The sequence below is a fragment of the Diadema setosum genome, chromosome 4 (genome assembly GCF_964275005.1).
Source record: "Diadema setosum chromosome 4, eeDiaSeto1, whole genome shotgun sequence".
NCBI lineage: Eukaryota > Metazoa > Echinodermata > Echinoidea > Diadematoida > Diadematidae > Diadema > Diadema setosum.
Genome location: NC_092688.1, coordinates 33,454,511 through 33,474,233, shown reverse-complemented (window position 1 = coordinate 33,474,233; position 19,723 = coordinate 33,454,511). Strand labels below are relative to the sequence as shown.

The following is a 19,723-nucleotide window of genomic DNA, read 5'->3' as shown; positions in this document are numbered from 1 at the left end:
TAATCCAATTCTCTCGCCCGTCTCATTCACTTAATTTGCACCGACTTTCTCAATGGCAAGTAACCCTTATCAGCGTTCATCTCATAGCATTTCCTTCCATTGAACTCTTCCCTGATCGCCATGGTAACAGAATTTCTCTCACATTCATCCTTACTGATAACCCCACCAAACTGAAGATTTTGTCTTCCGTCCGTTGCTCCTTCTTCCAGACATCCTTCGTAAACTTTCCTTTCATCAATTGACCTCATTATTCTATTCCCGAGCAAGAAATGCACTGCCAGATGATTCCCTAATAGCGGCAAATTATTGATCAAATATCTTGCTCTAATGCCTCCTCAGATTGAGTGGAGGGGGGGGGGGGGGAGGGGGGGGGGGGCTGGTTTGCCGGCTGAGAGGACGGAAACTTCTCCGACCTCGGACGAGAGCTGGCCACCAAGCAGAAACCCGCCGTGGTGCAAGATGCATCGAAATTGATTTTGGGAGCCGGAGAGTGTGCTCCGTGTACTCGACAAGTGTCGTGGCCTTCATATTACCTACCATTACCTCCGCATCTCCTTCCCTCCCCCATCTCCCCCCCCCCCCCCAACTCCCTTTCAACCCATTGCCAATTCTGTTCCACTCCAGAACTGTCTCACAGCTACTTGTTACCAATTTTCGTCTTCTATTTCGATAAATGCCTTTCAGGGTTTACCAGGTTGTAAAGTGGACATATTCTCACCTATGTCGAGCTCTCATTCTCATTCTACTCCTTTGGCTCTTCTCCCTCCGGTCACTCACTCAGGCCCTCAACATTGCTTGAGGCCATTTCTCCATCAATTTCTAACCCTCATAATACTCTAGCCGTACCCCCAGTCAATTATCTTCCTCCATCTTCTGTTTTTTCTTTCACTTTTCTTGAAATTGTTCTCATTCTCGTTCCTGGTGTAAAGTGTCTGTCTGTAGCCATGATGCTTGCACGGCTCCTCTGGACAGTATCTGTGACACTCGGTCACCTAGCACCATTTACTGGCCACTTCAAGACGGGCATCTACGAGGACGACCAGTTTAAATCGTGAGCAAAAAAAAAAAAACAGAACAATTGAAGGGATCATATAGTTTTGGTTGAGATGGGGATTCAGGTACTAACTGTTTTGTGAGATAAGTAAAAACCACTTATATGAAATATCTAAGAGCATACAATTCTAAGAGGAATTCAAAGTTTATTTGATGAAAATCAGTTTTGAAATGGATGAGATATTCAAAAACAAAGGAAAATAAAGTGATACTAATAAAAGGTGGGACCCACCTTTTATATATATATATATATTTTTTATTCTTGCACACCAAGGACCTTGTAATTGATAATCCGCAGTCTTATCCACTGAGCTACCACAGCTTGTCGCTTAATTTTGGCCGCAGAATGAAATGCATTTTGTGCGTCGTTGTTGGGGGGTTTTTTTTGTGTGTGTGTGTGTGTTTTTTTAAGAAACTGCATCAACAGCTGATATAAATGACAGGAAAACAAAACAGTTTTGGCAGCTCGCCTTTTCACGGGTTCCCTCCAGAAGATAAGAACGACTGCCCTGGGGCGCAGAACTTTCCACACTTTTATCAAACTTATTACGAAGTCCCGCAGAGAAGGAAAAGAAAAAAGGAAGGGAAGAGAAAGACATGAGAGAGAAAGAGAAGGAAAGAGGGCAGAGAGAAAAGAGGGAGAGAGGCCCCAGAATTAAATGAAATAATGGCGAGAAAGCGAGGATACCCTCTCAGCTAGTATCACCCTAATGAAGAATGAGGGAATTGCAGCTGGCAGTCTTCTAACCATAACACGCATCCCCCGTTTCCTGTTTAAAGGTCCAGTCTATGGCGAAAAGAAACAATGTGGCTTCCTCGTTTGGCTACCAGAGAAATACAAACTTGGGTTTAATACATTACACAGTGAGCTTATGGAGAAATTTGTCGCACTAGGCGTGCAGATTCCAATCTAAAAAGAGAATAACGAGTATTTACTGATTTCATTGCCTTTCATATTTAAGTCTGGCAGTTTCCTGGAATTTGGAGCTGCACGAAAACACAAGCGCAATGGTGCATTTTTCAGTGAATATTTTGTCAGCCACTACCTGCACTGTGTCAGACATTCAGAACTACCATTAAAAGAGCACACTGTTTTTTGGGAGGTACCCCTCCCCTAAAGTAATTTAAAAATACAATCTTCAATACAAATCTGATCATACCACCATCATTCTGCACCTACAGATAGTTTATTCATATAACAGCAACAACAACAAAACTAAATATTTCTTCTCTCCCCCCCCCCCCCACCCTTGTGCAACTTTAATAATCTTGCCTGGGTTTATTTGGGCAGAGAAGATCGCTGCTGCTGCCGCTGAATTGGTGGCGCTAATTGGGAAGAGAAACACAAGTGTGAGGACGAAGTGGGTCGTAACAAATCCATCGAGAAATCTCCCCTTAATTTGAGGAGCACTGGAGGAAAGGAGGGGCGCGACGAGTTCCCTCCAGCTCCGGTGGATTCCGAAAGTGGTGGTGAATATAGGCCAACTAAATAGGAAGGCTGCTCTGCCAGTGTACATTAAGGGACAAGGACACACATACATCTCACCAGTCTTGATTTACCCCCATTGCATTTTTCTCATTGATCCTAGCATTCTTTCTCTTCCCTTCTTTCTCAGTGTCTATTTGTTTGGTTTGTTTGTTTTTGGAGGAGGACTTGGTGGAAGAGGAGTATATAGAAAGGAAAGTTTGATTATTAGTACTGTAATTTGCAGTGTAACACATACTTTCAACATCTGTATATCCATAGGACCCTGTCCTCGGACCTATCTCATCTGTATCAGGTGAATCATACACACAGAGTCAGGCAGCACCTAGCACACCAAAAACTGGGGTATGTAAATTGTACTGGATGCCTTTCACATGAATGAGAAATAAAATCATATCTACATTGCATTGTACATGTCGAACATTACTTCCTACAATGGAGATGAAAGAGGCATGCATGTAAAACTGTACATACAAAAGCATTAACATCTTCCACTGAGAGGAGAGGTAACTTGATCATATACAGATATCTTATGAAGATGTGAACATAGCAAGGGACATTTATATATCAAAGTTAGAGCCAGGTTCTACTATGCACACTTGACTGCTACAAGCATTATTTCGATATATAGTATGCAAAAATACTTTCAAGATCACTGAGGGTTTTTTTTTTTTTTTTTTTTGTCTGGCTTGTTAGAAAGAGGCATTTGATATTGCAGGGAGCATGAGGAGATTTCGCAGTACTGATAGCACGGTGATACGAATTCACAGGCAAGATGCAGGGAATATGATGAAGCTTTAAAGGTACTAGCCCACATTTGCAAACCCACGAAAATCAAAACTGCATAAAACAGGTCCAATATGACTTCAAGTACAAGTTATAACAGTAACATACCTCACCTGTCGCTCTTTGTCTATACCATTCGATAAAAGAGAGAAAATCATCGTTTTAAAATCAATTTTCAAACCGGGTCAACCCGACCCAAAATCGAATTACGAGCGCGGGCTATAGCTACGTACATTGTACATGCAACACGTACGTGGACCGGAGCTAGCGAGCGTTATACGCATGCATACGGATTACGGTGCATTTTCACTTATTTTTATGAAAGTAATGGACTAATTGGAACGAAATTTTGCACAGGTGTTACTGCAATCATACCCAAACTCCATGCTAACTATGAGACCAATTGCTGCAGGTTTACAAATGTGGGCTAATACCTTTAAGCTGTTGCAATGTGCTTTGTTCACAGATTGGCACAAATGTCTGGAAACTGGCTACCAATGAATGGAGATTAACTAATCCCCTTAATCCCTATTGTGTCACCATGGCCTTCCTGATGGTCTGAGGCAAACTGCTAAACCTGAGTGGACCTGCTATTAAACTATATAACTGGGTCAAGTTTGGGTGGATTAAATGCTGATGAAGAAGTTTGGCAAGATACATAAGCTAATTGCCTTGGCAAGGCTTAAACAGCTCATAATCATTCAATGCGGGCATGTTTTTATTAGAAGATGATACCTCTTGACATGGGGAAACACATAAGACAAAACAAAACAGAACAAGAATGAAGCTTATTCTGTGATAAATATTAGTGCTCTATTGATTATGAGGTCTGTGCTGGTAAACAGCAAACAATTGTGCCACTGTTTCTGTAGAAGTCATCAAAGGTTGGCACAGTGGTAAGAGGATAGCGGGCTGGGGAATGAAGTCGGAGAATTCTGATTTAGGGCCCCGCACTCTTGAAAGGACATTCTGTGCTCGCTCATCCAGCCAACTTAGTGGTTGGCTGAGTGATACCACAAAAGCCAATCAAACCTTACGTGTTGGTCAAATTCAATACGACTCAATTTGCTTTCGTCGTCACAACTGATGCGCTTCAACCGCACAGTCAATAAACAAGCAAACAAACCTTAAAGTGCAAAGGTTTGATCTTGTTGCCAGCACTGGTCGCTTTTTACAATATTGTATCATTTCCAAGCACATAGAAAGGTGGTTTGATAAGTCTCAATGTATAGCATACAATGTATGCCTCTGTGCTATAGATGGCAAGTAATTTTATCATTGATAGGCAAGTACCTCTTTGAGGAAACTTGTTGATGTATGGAAATATGATATTTTATGAACAACAAAACTTTCTTTTGCATGCCAAAACAAGTGCAGACAGCACTTAAATATAACATGCCAAACAGCATGAGCTACTGGCTATAGAGTACATCTTCTATAGCAGTAGCACATATTTTGTTTATTTCTTTTGTTTAAACATCATGCAAAGTGGGTGTAAACAAAATATGCATGCCAATTTACAGACACACATCCATTTTGGGAAAGTGGGAATGAGTCACTTGAAAAAGAACCCTCAGTGCTCTAAATGTTTGACAAACAATCCAAAATAAAAAGCCTCCATGCTGACCAGTAAATCTGGCATTCCAAGGAGCAGGCGAGCTACGACCCATCTAGAAGCCATTTGGGCCAATTTGATGTCCCTGGCTTGTAGGGCCAATTTATGACCAACTTTCTAGATAAGCATAACATGCAACAAAGACAACCAAAAAGGAACAAATGCAAACATGCTCCCCTCACACTGTAGCATATAATCTTTCGAGAAGCCACCAGGATGCTAGACGCTGCTTGGGCATGGCTATTCCAGTATTTGATCTCAATTTGTGGCAATTTAAGTAATTGTGTGTAAATGTAGCCAACATCAAGTTGTATTGTGTGCCTGGGCAGCCACTTCGCTGCAGGCATGGATGAAACAAAATTCCTTTATTCTTCCTCTTTCTTTCTCTAACTCCCAATGCTGGAAAAATGGAGAGAAATTTGATTACAGTGAAATGAAAAAAAAAAGAAAGAAAAAAGAAAAGAAAAGAAGACAAGGTACTCCACGGCTCTGCCAGATGAAATGACAGAAAAATATAGTTACTGGAGTAATTTATTTGCCAGGGAAAATATTTTCCAGCAGTGCCTCTGTGCACCACGGATTGTAAAGCACATCTACGCTGTGCATTAACTTATCGTATCGCATCTCGATCTGTGAGTGGGATACCGCAGTTTCAGGCGCTCATCAATATCAACAGTCAATTCATCACTGACAAATTGCAGCCGGCATAAATGGCAGAGACAGACAATATCTTCCTTCCTTTTTCTTTTTCACTTTGAAGACGCTGTAGGAAGTATTTGAACAGTGAACAGACTGGTGTGTTTGTCAGCTGAGCACAGATCTGTCTTGAGAAATGTAACGCGATATGAAATAAGAGCCGCCACGCAATCTGAAAATTTGGGGCAAATCGAAGAAATGGGGGAAAAAATCAACCAAAAACAGAGTACTTTTAAAATATCACTGGTCTCTCAGAAGCACTCTGGTACTCAGTAGACAAAAAGCAACGACAATAATACTACAGAGGAAAATAATGACTTTAGGTGAAAAAGAGAAAACTCGTCCTGTCACCAGCTTGGGAGCCATATGAGAAAATTATCAAAAAGTGTTTTGTGAAAGAGTAATAACTGTAACAAAGTGTAAATTTCAAATTTGAACACAAATTCAGCATATAAAAAGCTTCGAAAAAAAAAATCTGTGAAAGTTATGAAATATGATAACTGCAACAAACTGGTGATTTCAGATTGTAATTACTTACATCCAACTGATAGGGTTTTTTTCTGGATCTGCCTTAAAAAGTTTGGGGATTTTTGCCTACAGAAATCAAAAACATTTCATTGCTTGAAGCTTTTAAGATAAGTTGAGGTTTTGGCAGTAACATTACAGAGAGAGGAGGTCCATACTGTCTACATCAAGTGGTCTACATAAATACTTGTTGCTGATTGTTGATTTGACTTAAGAAATCAACTCTAACTTCACAGATGGAAATGCACTTTGCAACAGAGCAAAAATGAAACTGGTAATTTTGCTGTACTTAGTACCCACAAAGGTCCTACTTGTATTCATATAATACTATTGCTGAATTTGCTGTATGTAATGCCTACAAACGTCCTCCTACCACCTGAATTCGGTGAATGCTACATCTATAATTCAAGTGATTTTCTTGGAACTCGTGGATTAAGCAGCATTTATGGTGTTTCTTCAAAGCCATCAATGTACCATTAAGTAAAAAACAAACAAACAACAATCTTCAGAAATATGGTGTGATGGGGGGGGGGGGGGTTAAGAACAGAGAATGTGTTACATTTCTAGGGAAGGAAAACAGGATTCCTGACTGTTTTTATGATGCACTTCCTATACAAACAAGATGACAAGAAAGGAGAGATACTGTCACACTGAAGTACCCTTCAAGACTTCTCCGTTTCTTTTCTCACTTTCCTCAATCAACAAACAAACTTTGTGGTTACAAGAGAGTACAAAAAAGCGAGATAGAAAAGAGAAAGAGATGAGAGAGACAAAAGAAAGAGAAAAGAGAGAGGGAGAGAAGGGAGACAAATGAGTGAGAGAGAAGGAAAGCAAGGGAACAACTAAGGAGGAAAAAAATATATCAGATTTTACGAATTTATTGATGATTTGAACATCCTCGTCCTAACATAATGGATTGCGATGACGCCATGCAATATTGACAAAATTACCCTGGGTCTATATCTTGATGGGACTCCAAACTCCAAGCCCCCTTTTCCTGCTTCCTCTGTATCTGCTCCCGCATCAGATCATCCCTGCTCCCTTCACTGTTTTCCACTCAGCGTCTTCCAATGTTTCTGACTTACCCCACCCCTACCTTACACTTACACTTTCTCCTTTTTCCCTCTCTCTTTCTATCTATCTCTCTTTCTTTCTGCTTACATCTCTCTTTTTTTTTCACTCTCTTAACTTCCAACTTGACATAAAACCGAGTGGAAGCACCTCAAGATTTAGCACTCAACGACAGATGCCCGAGAACAACAATCAAACCAACATTAACACATCCACAAAACGATGTGACACATTCTCTTCTATTTTGGCTTCTCTTCTATTTTGGCCTTTTGTTTATTTGGCTTCTCTTCTATTTTGGCCTTTTGTTTATTATATATCTACTTAATTTTAATTGCAGAATTTTAAAGCTTCTGAATAGCCAAAACCAAAATCAGTTCTCAGACAGACAAAGCTTAGAATTTCCTCTCTTCAATTTTTTGTTGGCAAATTTCTTTTTCGATTTTTGCAGATCTAATCAGTTGAAGCAGTTCCATCTCAGTTTTCTTCAATACGCCCATAGGATATGCAGCGAAAATCAGAGTTGCCAACTTACTGCACACAGAATGATAATATTTACAGCAATTTTCCCCCAGGGACTCACAAGGTTAGGTCTGTTGTAGTTTATCTCCCCCTCCCTCCCCCCTCCTTACATGCAGGTAAATCTATACCAGCATGCTAAAACAAGAATCGGGGACATCACGGATACAAGATGTTGCTCGTGACTTTCCCCCCGCTGTAACCATTCCGCATGAATGTGGCCATAATTTGACGCCGAACGTGTGGGCGTTGTAGGACAACGTACCCCCAGGAGAGCTTTATGCAAAGCCCGTGCACCGAATCAAAGGCAAGAGATCAGTGAAGGTAAATGCATCAAGAGGTGGGGGGTGGAATGCAAACAAAAAGTTTACTACATGCATTTTGACGATGCTTGCAAAGACAGTTTCCTGTGCACCTGGAAATAGCCATTTTCCTTGTATGACTGGGAAATTGCTGATATATCACCACTTGATAGCAATTTCATGTTGTTGTTTTTTCTTCTATAGTCATATTTCTTTAGAAATCTGTATAACATGCATCCAACAAGATGTCATATTGTATCTTCCCAAGGCAAAGGATGTTGACTCATTTTATTAAAGTCACAAAATGCCCCATTTTGTGTGTGTGTGTGTGTGTGTGTGTGTGTATGAAAAAGCAAGAAAGGATTTTGATGCATTATGCCATATGATGCACACCTGCAAATATCTAAAAAGCCTAACATGGCACAGTCATAGACAATAAAAGGGCATTAAAATTGTTCTAATTTACTTTGGACTCATATTATTGCATCCTCAGCTGACATGCTGTTATATCTCTAATTTCTTTTACAACAGCCTCATTATATTCATTATACTTTTCTCGGGTTTGCTTGTTTGTTTGTTTGTTTGTCTGTCTGTCTTTTAATCAAATCCTTTTATGTCATACATCCCAGCTCTGGATAAAGAAAACTGGGTCCTGTTGCATAAAAGTTTAGATCAAACGTAAGTGAGAAGATCACATATAAATCTCTCAATACTCTGTTCTGATTGGCTGATACCAGTTACATTTGGTTTCCTGACTTAACGTTTGATTGCATCTTTTTTATGCAACCTGGGGCCCTGGTGCCAAACAGGAAAAGATACAGCATCTGTGTAGAATGCATTCATGAGACACCACACCCGTCTAGCACATTCCAGAAGACAACAGGTGCAAGAATGATCAAAAGCCGTGAGCCAGCCCCATCATTCAGTCATAATGTGTTTGCCACAGCTCGAGGCACACTCCACATCCCATCTACTTATTAGTCTAGCATGCATTCACACCTCTGCTTTGCAAGATGTCGCACATGTATCTGGATTACTCAACATCAAGACATATGACCTTATTCCCCCAAATTACATTATGCAATAACTCTTCCGTTAAAAAAAAAAAGAAAAAAATGCCTTATGAAGAAGGGCAAAGGTACAGAATTTGTTAGGAATGTTTGATATGGTATACATGTACTTCATGTTAATGAAAGATACATCTGATAGCAAACTAGGACAAGACAATTTTCAATAAGGCTGGAAGGCAATGGAAAGTTCCTAAGGGCGAAGTAGTAATGCACTACTGGAAGCATTCAGCACAAATCCCACATTCACTTTGACAGTCATGCAAAAGAAAATACATATTGATATGCCTACAAGCATCACGGACAAAGGTACTGCTTCATCACTATAAATTGGACAATGGTGCTCTGGATACTCTATTGTTTGCTTTAAATTTGATATTGTAGACTTGACCCAATTGTAGCATTTTTTTTTCTAAATCAAACACATGGAATAAAATTTGGCCAGTTTCTTATCATATGTGCCTACATCTGAATAATGAAACTACAGTGGCTTATTCAAGGCTCCCTTATGTAAACTTTAAAAGAAAAACGTACAACCAGAAACTAAGAGAATTACAAGCGTATGTTTTTCTGTATTCAGATGTTTTCACATTCATGTAAAAAAATTACAATGTTTTTATCTGTTTCATAAGCTTAACTATAAAAGAAGAAAAAAAAATCAACTTTGTATTCTTGAAGAATTCCATTATAAATGATTATACTTACAGGATGAAATTTCAGCTTTGTTTATTAATGAACACAGAAGCAAATCTATAAATATCCTATTCTCCATCTTTCCATTTGTCTATCAGTTCCCAACAGATTCTGTCTTTGCCTAATCATCTCTCTTTCCTCATGTGAGTTCCTCTGTCAAACTTTGTAAACCAAATCTCAGCCTTGCTCACAGACAACTTCTCATTCCACCAAAGTGGATTACAGTCAGCCCTAGCTCTCTGATCCAACATGATTCAATTTCTTCCTGATCAAGCTTATTTCTTGTTTTCCTTATACCTGCCATTTGAGTTGTCATGCCGTGAAAGTTTAGCAATTATCACACAATTAAACTTCACATGCATTTAATTTCATCGCGTCTGCACGAGGAAGACTAATTCCTCCATTAGCAAACATGATTGGTGGTTTAGTTTTTGGAGTCATGTCTTGTTTGCATTCACAAAACTCCCACACATGAGTCAACATCAGGAGGGAGTCTTTAAAACTGCGTCAGGCGGAAATTAAATGTTTGGTCAGGCTTACGGAGGAGCCACTAAACACCCGCTGAAGAGCATTCTTTGATCGCTGCAGTCAGCGTTTATCTCCCAAATGGCCCCTAATCCTTCATTTTCTGTTTATTGTATCTTCTGAGCTGCACTCATTTGAAAAAACAAGTCACCGCTTCTTGGTGGAATGGAGGGAAACATTTTTTTCGTTTGGTTTAATAACCGACTGGTGTCATCATTATTGGATTGTGAATTGAAGCATTGGTGTCACAAACATATGGCAAGTCTCCCCTCTTTCAGTTTGAAAAAAAAAAAATGCTTGCACATACTGCATTACACATGGACTCCTCCCGTCTTCCAACTGGCTAAATTTTACGCACAAAAATGGATGCATCCATCATAAACTCTTACAAAACAATAAAGTCATTAAGAGCATAGTTCAAAAAAAATTTCACTAATTTCTAGCTGCATCCACATGGCATAATTTATTACTTTGTAAATAATCAATAAAATACACAGCATACAAACTCTTGTGTACTGTGAAATTAAAAGAATACAGAAATGTGATGCCATTGCCATTCATCCCCATGGAAACTGGTTGTAAACAACCTCACCTGGGCCCCGTTGCTAGAAACTTTGCGTTTAAACGCAACTTGCAACTGATTGTCACTGACCATTCTGATTGGCTCAGGGTCTGCCCTATTAAGAAGACATGCATGCAACAATGATTTTGATTGGCCAGTGACAATCAGTTGCAAGTTGCGTTTAAACGCAAAGTTTCTAGCAACGGGGCCCTGGCCCTGAATATCTGTGAGCACTATTATTGTTGACCATGTTTGCACCTGGTTCCAACCCAAGCTCCCACCTGGTTCCCACCTGAACTATAATAATAGACTGACATCATCACATTGGCACTTTATATAAGGCACCAGGTGTCTGTGTGTATTTCTGTTTGTGTTTGCGCTTGTGTAAGACACAAAGCAAGTAAATCACCTTTCTGACAACTAAGAAGGTGAAATGAACTGTCTAGGGCAATTAGCACAAACATTCCTCCAGGATACCATTTATTCTGAATTCCAGTGTACAACAAGGTACCTCTCTTTTGTCTCCCAAAGAAAGGGAAAGTGCAAAGACACTGCAAAAACAGGTGCATCCATCAAGGCCCAACACTGCCTTTTGTATAGTGTGACCAATAAATAACAGTGAGCATGGGGAATATCTGTAAACAAATTAAATGCCCCTTTGTTAATTTGTTTTTCAGACATACTTGTTCATTTGTTTTTCAGACAAACTAAGTGAGAAGAGTGCAGGCCTGTTTTTAGAAAATGTGGCGCCCAGACATCCATTCCAATGTCAAAGCATCCTAAGCAGACATAATGGAGGAAAGGTCAATGGGCTAAATGACATTAGACCGTCATTTGGGATTCCCTCCGCTCTGTTGGTGTGCATTTCATGTTCTAATAATAGAGTAATAAGGTGACTTAAGTAATGTCCTAATGCACTATAGCGTCATGGTCTTCACATGATTACATGCCCATTACAATCCCTACTTAGAACTAACTGATAAAGCTAGGTACAGCATTATGCTTGAAAAAAAGAAGAAATAAGCACAAAAGTGCCTATCAAGCTGGTATGTACACAGAAGGTAATGTGAGATATCATTTTGATTTTATTCATTGTTTTCATCAAATATTCTTAAATTTCATATATTTTTGTACGTCGTGGAATGCATTGCACATCATTATTCATCCAGTAGTTCCAATACTGTGTTCTTCCCCCACCCTCCACACATGTGGTTATCAATCTAAACTCTCCTTGCTAGGGTTGTTTTTTCCATATCCTACACACAGTACTGTAACACATTCTCTCTCAAGTCACAATCTCTAGAACAACAAGCAACTCACATTTTTGCAGCTTCCCTTTTAACTACTGATCAGGTTTAAAGGAAACTAAAACCCAAAGAAAAATGTAGATTTAGTGAAAGCAGCAACATTAGTAGATTACATCAGTGAAAGTTTGAGGAAAATCGGACAATCGACGTAAAAGTTATGAATTTTAAAAGTTTTGGTGTTGGAACCACTGGATAGGGAGACTACATGTGTGGACAACAATATAAAGAAAATATAAAAAAAATTCAATATGCTTTCACTTTTCTAGCATAATGACTGAGCACTTGACTAACCGCTTTTAAAAAGCAAGGGGAATAATTACTACCCTTAACAATATGTCAGTATCAAGTTGATGAAATGTGTAATTTTCATGAAAAATTAATTTTTTTAAAGGAAACACATAAACAAATATAGAAACAACCAAAAAACCCTCCTGGAGTTAGGAACTGCATGCATCCCCAAAACGTATCGCAGCAGCTGTGAACAGTTAGCCTATCATTAACAAAAACCTCATGCTTTATCAATATACTGTAAAACCATACATGTTTCCATGCACTTTAATTTTGCAAATTTTGCCAGAGACAAGATTCCTGAAATCAAAATGCACACAAAAGTTCTTGTCTTCGTAATGCATTGAATGCCAGCTCTGTGATATAAATGATTATTCATGTAATCCTTATAAATGGTGCTCGCCAGCACATCCACCTGACAGCAATGAAGTATTAATTCAAATCTTGTATTTGGCAATAATCATATAATAAGTTTGTTAAAGCATCCAATGCAAAAAAAAAAAATGAAAATGATGCTTCTCCACGAGTTGATTGTCGAGCCATTGTGGTCATCTAGTCTACGTAACCCCGTTCTTTGATCATGACATCCAAATACTGTTATGTCGCGCAAGCTTATTAAATGCATTATATCATTCTGAAAATGAGTGAAGTACTAAATCAACTGAGAAAAAAAGAAAGGTCATTTGGGAAATGTGCACATGAGCTAAGTACGAACTGGCTTACTTTAAGACCCCCTATGTCCCATACAGCCCCCTACTCTAGCATGTCCCCTACTCCTGCATACTGCATTGTAGGAGACCAATAATGAAAAGTGACAGGCAGCACCTCACAGAACAAAGCTAGACACACTGATCATTAGTTCCAATCTAACAGTGCGTGTCCTAAATGATGCTGCATGCATACACCACAGGCTCTGTGCAACAAGGTGGTTGCAGCAGACTCTCGTGTATGCAACTGGGCACAAGAGGGCAGCAGACTCCCCAGGCACTCATCTGCCATTGAGCCTAGGGACTGTGGTATTTACAATCTCACCATGGCAGAATCCATAAACAAGCAATGCTCCTAGGTCCAATGATGAATGACACCACATTCAAAACTGGTCCTATGTGCGTAGATGCTGTAAGTACACTCAGTAACATTATGAAGCCATATAATCACAAAAGGAAAAAGCACATACCTTATATAGGATTTATTATCCAACTTTCTGTGCTAAACAGCTACCCAACCCCACTTTTTTTTCTTAATCCACTATGTTTGATAATACAAAGGTCAGTATTTCATAGTCTAGCTGAAAGTAACATGCCCTTGACTTGGCGATTAGAGCACTTATTTCTACACCAGCTATTTTCTACGTAAGACATCCACTCGGACACAGGCATATTATATATATATACAGTGTATATACACACATACAAACACACATACTGTACAAAAACACATTTCAGAGATTTTAAAAAAAAATAATAATTCCATTATGCAACGAAAACATGAGATGAACTGAAGTCACCCCAATGATAAACAACACTCACCAACTTCTGAGTGGAGACCTTGGATTGCTCTCGGAGCTTGTCGAGTTCTCCCTGGAGGGCGCTGTTTGCCTCCTCAAGTGCCTTGAGCTTGAGGCTGCTGTTGGTTGCTGGGAGGCTTCGCTGTAGGTCCCCCTGAGGGAAAAGATAATAAAAACAAGGGAATTTTATAACACTTGAATTCTTCACAACCAACATTGTTTGAGCACATTTTCTTTATCTCAGCACCCGCAAAACATTTCAACTCAAAGTGATATATAAATGCACCTAAAAAAAAAAAAAACATTTCTGTCTGTGTACAGCCTTTAAATCAAACTACTACGTTGTAGCTTTACCATAATGAGGTATTGATGTGTTTTTTTTTTCCACTTCTGACCAAATCTTCTTTACATTTGTAAGAGTGTTCATACTTAAAGGATGACACTAGTCATGGTCACACTGGGAAAAATTCTTGAAGTTTAACTTTGAGAACTTTTGTGAAGTTTGCTCAAGGCAGCCAAACTTCTTGAAATTTCAATTCACAAAGCTTTTGTCACTGGTGTGCATGCACAACATACATGACAGTGCATGCCATCTGACAACTAATGATTGTGGTTTTAACAAAGCACACATGTATATCCCAATGACCGCATGCTTCTTAGGCACCGCAATGGACTGGCCACCTGAAAAACTTTGCAAAGTTTCAGGTGCGTGCGTCCAGACTGCACAAACTTTGAGAAGATTTGCAGGGGTTTGGGAAATATCCCTAGTTTTAAGTGGGAAGTTTCGCGAGAAAATTCGTGAGAAGTTTTTGGGAAGTTTGTGGTCACACTGGCAAAACTTCGAGAACTTAAAATTCATGAAGATTGCCAGCATCACTGCAGCTAAAAAGTAGCATTGAATGATGGCCGCAACAATTGACGGCAACATCACCCATTTTTACGTCACAAGTGAATGCTCGCCAGCCAGTCAGAGCCAAAAGAAGAAGTGACTTGAACGACATTTTCTTACAGGAGTTTGAGAGCACATGCATTGTTTTTACTGATGAAAAGAAAACAGAGATGAGACAAAGTTTATCTACGACCATTTCCTGCAATGCATTCCCACCTATCAGCTCTAAAAGCAATTCCCTTCCTATCAAACGATGTAGTAAAATGTTTGACATGCAAAAATAGTAGGTCTCTGTTTCATTGTCTCTATGTGCCTTAAAGACTTGGACATAAGCATTACACCAAGAGGGAGGTGAAGTACAATGTACAATGTAGGAGAGGACGGACAAAAATAATGGACACTACAGCTGGTTCGAGCAATGTCTTATCAGCATGGAAACATTACAGCGCCATCACATGGCCATGGTGGGAAACATCGAGCTCACCTCTTCCTCAAGGGGGAAAAAAAAGGCAAAACACTCTGTCCCCCGGATACAACATTGAGGTGATCATGAGGTGTGTGAGAAACTGTATACTGCACCACATTCTTGCAGAGAGCAGGGTGTTAATTCCTCACTGAAGAGGGTAGCAAAGCACTCTCTTTCAATAGGAATGCATTGTCAACCACTTGTTTCATCCTCTATGATTAACAGGAGTTTTCAATTTATGGGCATCAGTTTGGCTGATGGCTGCAATACAGTGTAGTTTGTGATTTACGTGGAAAAACAACAACAGCAACAAAACCAAACTTCAGGGTATCCATCTTTGTATTTTCTACTTCGACATTGATTAAGAGAGCAAATTAGAGAGAAGAGCAAATTAAAGAGAAAGAGAAAAAGAATGAGAGACAGAGGGAGTGTTCGAAAGAGAGATAGAGGATAATACCACAGCATCAAGTTGATGTGCCCCCATCCCCCCCCCCCCCTTGCCCTTGCAGTGAATGCAGTTGAGTGGTTCCGGCCTTGCGGTAAGCGGAAATAGGAATCTATATCTCCCGGGGAGGAGGTGGTCAGAGGGGAGTTTACACAGCTGAAGGCATGCATTCGCCCCTTCTCACTCCTCCCACATGGCTTGCCATGGGTAAATAGGATTGTTCACATTGAAGCTTTTTTCTTTATTGGTCCTAGCCTTTAAAAACGGCATTAAATACATGACCACTCAGTGTGAACATGTTCAAATAGATAAAGATATGGTCTCGTAATCTTGAGCATTGCTTTTAGTTTATTTTACAAGGTAGGATTTTATTGCTGATATTGTATGAAAGTATCAATGTGACATGAGGATTTTGAGTTTTTCAAGAGACTGAACATCATCTTCCATATGAATAACTAATTCATCACCAAAGGAGACTTAAAAATAAATATGATGCAATTGAGCATATGAATACATTTTGTGGGTAGTTCTGCCACACAAGACATTACCTTAGAAATCAACTTCACACATGTCTATGGAAGAGCTACTTAACACAGTCAATCATCTGTCTGATCATAAAGTGAAATTCATAGTTTGCACTCAACATTGAACTGCGACTTTATTCTTGCATTTCAAAAGCATGTGATGCTTTACTGTATACACTTAAACATGCTGTGATTTTGCTCAATACAGATACAAAGGTTTAAAATCAATGAGTCCCTATGCACTAATAAGCTATCTTCAGATTTTTTTTAAAGTTGATAACAGTAGGAATGAGTTAAATGAATGGACTAATCACTAAAAGACAAAAAAAAAAAGGAATAAATGAACAAATGAAATGATGTTCACGCAATTACATAAATACATACTGGTACATGTTAAAAACATATTACTTCAGACAACCCCTTATCCTACAATCTGCAGATTTCAGTCAGATTTGTACCAATATTGTGCCATGTTTCATGTCATCAACTAATGTTGACATGTCCCATTTAAAAAGAAAAAAAAAATATTCACACCAGCCTCTCGATGTAGCTTCAATGAGAGCAGACATCAACGCATACAGACATATCTGGGAAGCCATAAATTGCAATTTGGTTCAACCCCACTCACTCTAATGGAGACTCATCCCACGGGGCTTCTGCAGCTTTTCTTATTCCCCCAAATTGAATTGAGCTGGATTTAACCCTTTAAGCACTGCTCCACCTACACGCCATTGCCATTATACACAGACAGGTCACCCGCAGTCACGGCAGAGTTAATGACACCAAGAAATAAAGTCAAACAGCTAGAGGCAGGGAGGATATATATAATAATATGTTATATTTAGGACAATCCCTTTGCATTTTTTTTCTGCCTTTTTTTATTCCAGGCTATATCCTTTTCATCAACTCAGGATCATTAGTCTTTTGTCCCAAGTGTGCACGAAGAGTACATATATATTCTCTTTATGAACATAAGAACCATTAGACTGCCTATCCCTGGGGTGCATGCTCGCTAGGAAGGAAAAACTGAGAAGGGTAACTTAAAGAGAGACCATCATTATCATTAAAGCCTCAATTTAGGAAATGAGGTTCTCCCAGCTCCACTATCGTGGATCAGATTCCCCCTTAATTCATTTTACTGAGAAGGGGGGGGGGGAAGCAGAGGGACAGGGTAGTTTGGGAGGAATAGGTCAATGAGAAGGAAGAGTATTGGATTTGCTTTTAAACAAAGTTTTTAAAACAAAAAAAGGGTGAATAAAAGATAGGCAAATAAAAGCTGGAATTTGCAAAAGTCTGTTCAAGATGGGAATGAGCATATATGGATATTTTTGGCAGTCTGAATTCCAAATAGTATTACATTTGAAAATTCGAATATAGCATTTTTGGTCATATGAAACAGTACAGCAGATTCAGCAAAATTTGTTATTCTTATAGATAATGGAACAAAATGTGTTCTCTTCTTAGATGGGTTAGATGGGAATGAAGATAAAAATAACCACAATGTACACTGAATGAGGTCACAGATATCACTGTTGTTGTTTTTATGTTTTGCATTGTCATTGATAAATTTGTGGCATGCACCAACTCCATCACTGAATACATGTATTTTAGCTATTCTGTGATGACATTATAACTGAAAGATAAAACTGTTACCCCTTGCTTATTCTCACAAAGTACGGTCTGGTGCCAAATTCCATTTGGCCTCTGGCCTCATGGAATGTAGATATTGTAGACTGTAAATATTTGCCCGTATTTTATGAACAGGCAGGGAGTCCAAATTTCTTCCCCATTCATTTCTGCAGGTATGCATCTCAGAGAGGACATTAATGCATCTCAACAAGACCTGCACAAATCGTCCTCCATATTCACCATTTGGCCACATGCATAAAAGTGATGCAATGATCTACAATGCACAAAGTCAAAATAAAACCCAGCTCAATGCGAAAGCAAAGAAATGGTACAGGTAACAATAGTCCAAATAAAACCGCAAAAAGGTACTTTCAATGATATATCTTGTACTGCCTTGCTCCCTTTTCCGTATTTCTTTCTAGAGACCTCTCTTTATCTCTTCAACTCACTTATTCCCTACTTCCGTTCAATGCCACTGTTGCTTGCCTATCCACTGGGTCCCATAAATGTAATTGGCCATCAAATTCCATGCGTCCGCCGGGGATATCTCTTAGCGCCTATCAAGGATCAATGCTAAATCCCATGTCACACAAACATCCTCTGGAAAGAAAAGAAAAACACCAATAACCAAACAAACTAAGAGCAAAAAGTCTGAGGAGTTGAGTGGCTCTGGGAAAGCCGCCAATACTGTATCAGCTTTTCAATCAGGAGCTTAGGGTGAAAGCGTACATTTCCTAAAAAAAAAAAAACACTCACTGCATTCAGGTCATGCACTTTCTCCTGCAGATGTCTTACTTACGCCATTAATGTGTGTGTCTGGGTGTGCATGCGTGTGCATGCATGTGTGTGTGTGTATTTGAGCATATACACATATACACACATAATTATTACAATTAGGAGACTTTTCACTTGTCTAAGACAAAGACTTATTTATGACATTCTTTGACAGATCATCACAGGAAATAATCTGGAGGAAAGGCTGGAACTGAGGCAAAAAAAAACAAACAAACAGAAACACACAGTCTCTTGTTATACAGTATGCCAAGTATCACAACTGAATCAGGGCAAAGGGGGTAAAACACATCCCTAAATGAAATAACCAATTCCTCAGACCTATACTTTCCATCCTTATTAAAAAAAAAAACAACAACACAGAAGAAAAATTGGAGCATTCCTCATCAAAATCTTTGCAGCCAAAAAAGCCATTAAAAGATAGTTGTTTCCCGTCAGACAAAGATAATGTCCGCATTAATATTTCATTGCCATTCAATTATAGCGCGTCTGAAAGCTCGATTCTTACTCCCTGCAGAACGGAGAGTACTGCTCTAAATGAGGAAGGCAGCCGGCTAAGGAGCATCCTCGCTGCATCTCCCCTGCCGAGATAACATAATCATAATCCCCATCAAACTTGTTTCAATTTGCTCCTGAAATATTCAGGCTGTGAAAATTCCCCTTGATAAAAAAAAAAAAAGGAGGTCTAGTCTCCCATTTCAGACCAGCGTTCACACGGCACTGTAGGGGATCTACACTGAAGATCAGTCAAGGAATTGTAAAGAAAGGTGATAACTGACAGCATGAGCAGACACACACACACACACACACACACACACAAACCTGCACACTTACTAACTATTCTCATTCCAGATCAACCAAAATAAAAGAAAAGAAAAACCCTCATCTTTATATATTGGATATTAACACCTCTGCAGTGCTAACTTCTGTACATCAGAGCTGAATGCTATTATCATTGGAAATTTCATATCTTCATGAG

At 39.2% G+C, this 19,723-nt stretch overlaps 1 protein-coding gene across 1 annotated transcript in view; it reads right to left on the bottom strand.

The window, feature by feature from the left end:
* The window catches only part of LOC140227802 (RIMS-binding protein 2-like), a 231,808-nt gene that overhangs the window by 126,284 nt on the left and 85,801 nt on the right, over positions 1-19,723 (bottom strand). Inside the window, 1 exon segment of the mRNA XM_072308197.1 lies at positions 14,022-14,153. Coding sequence (XP_072164298.1) covers positions 14,022-14,153 — 132 coding nt within the window.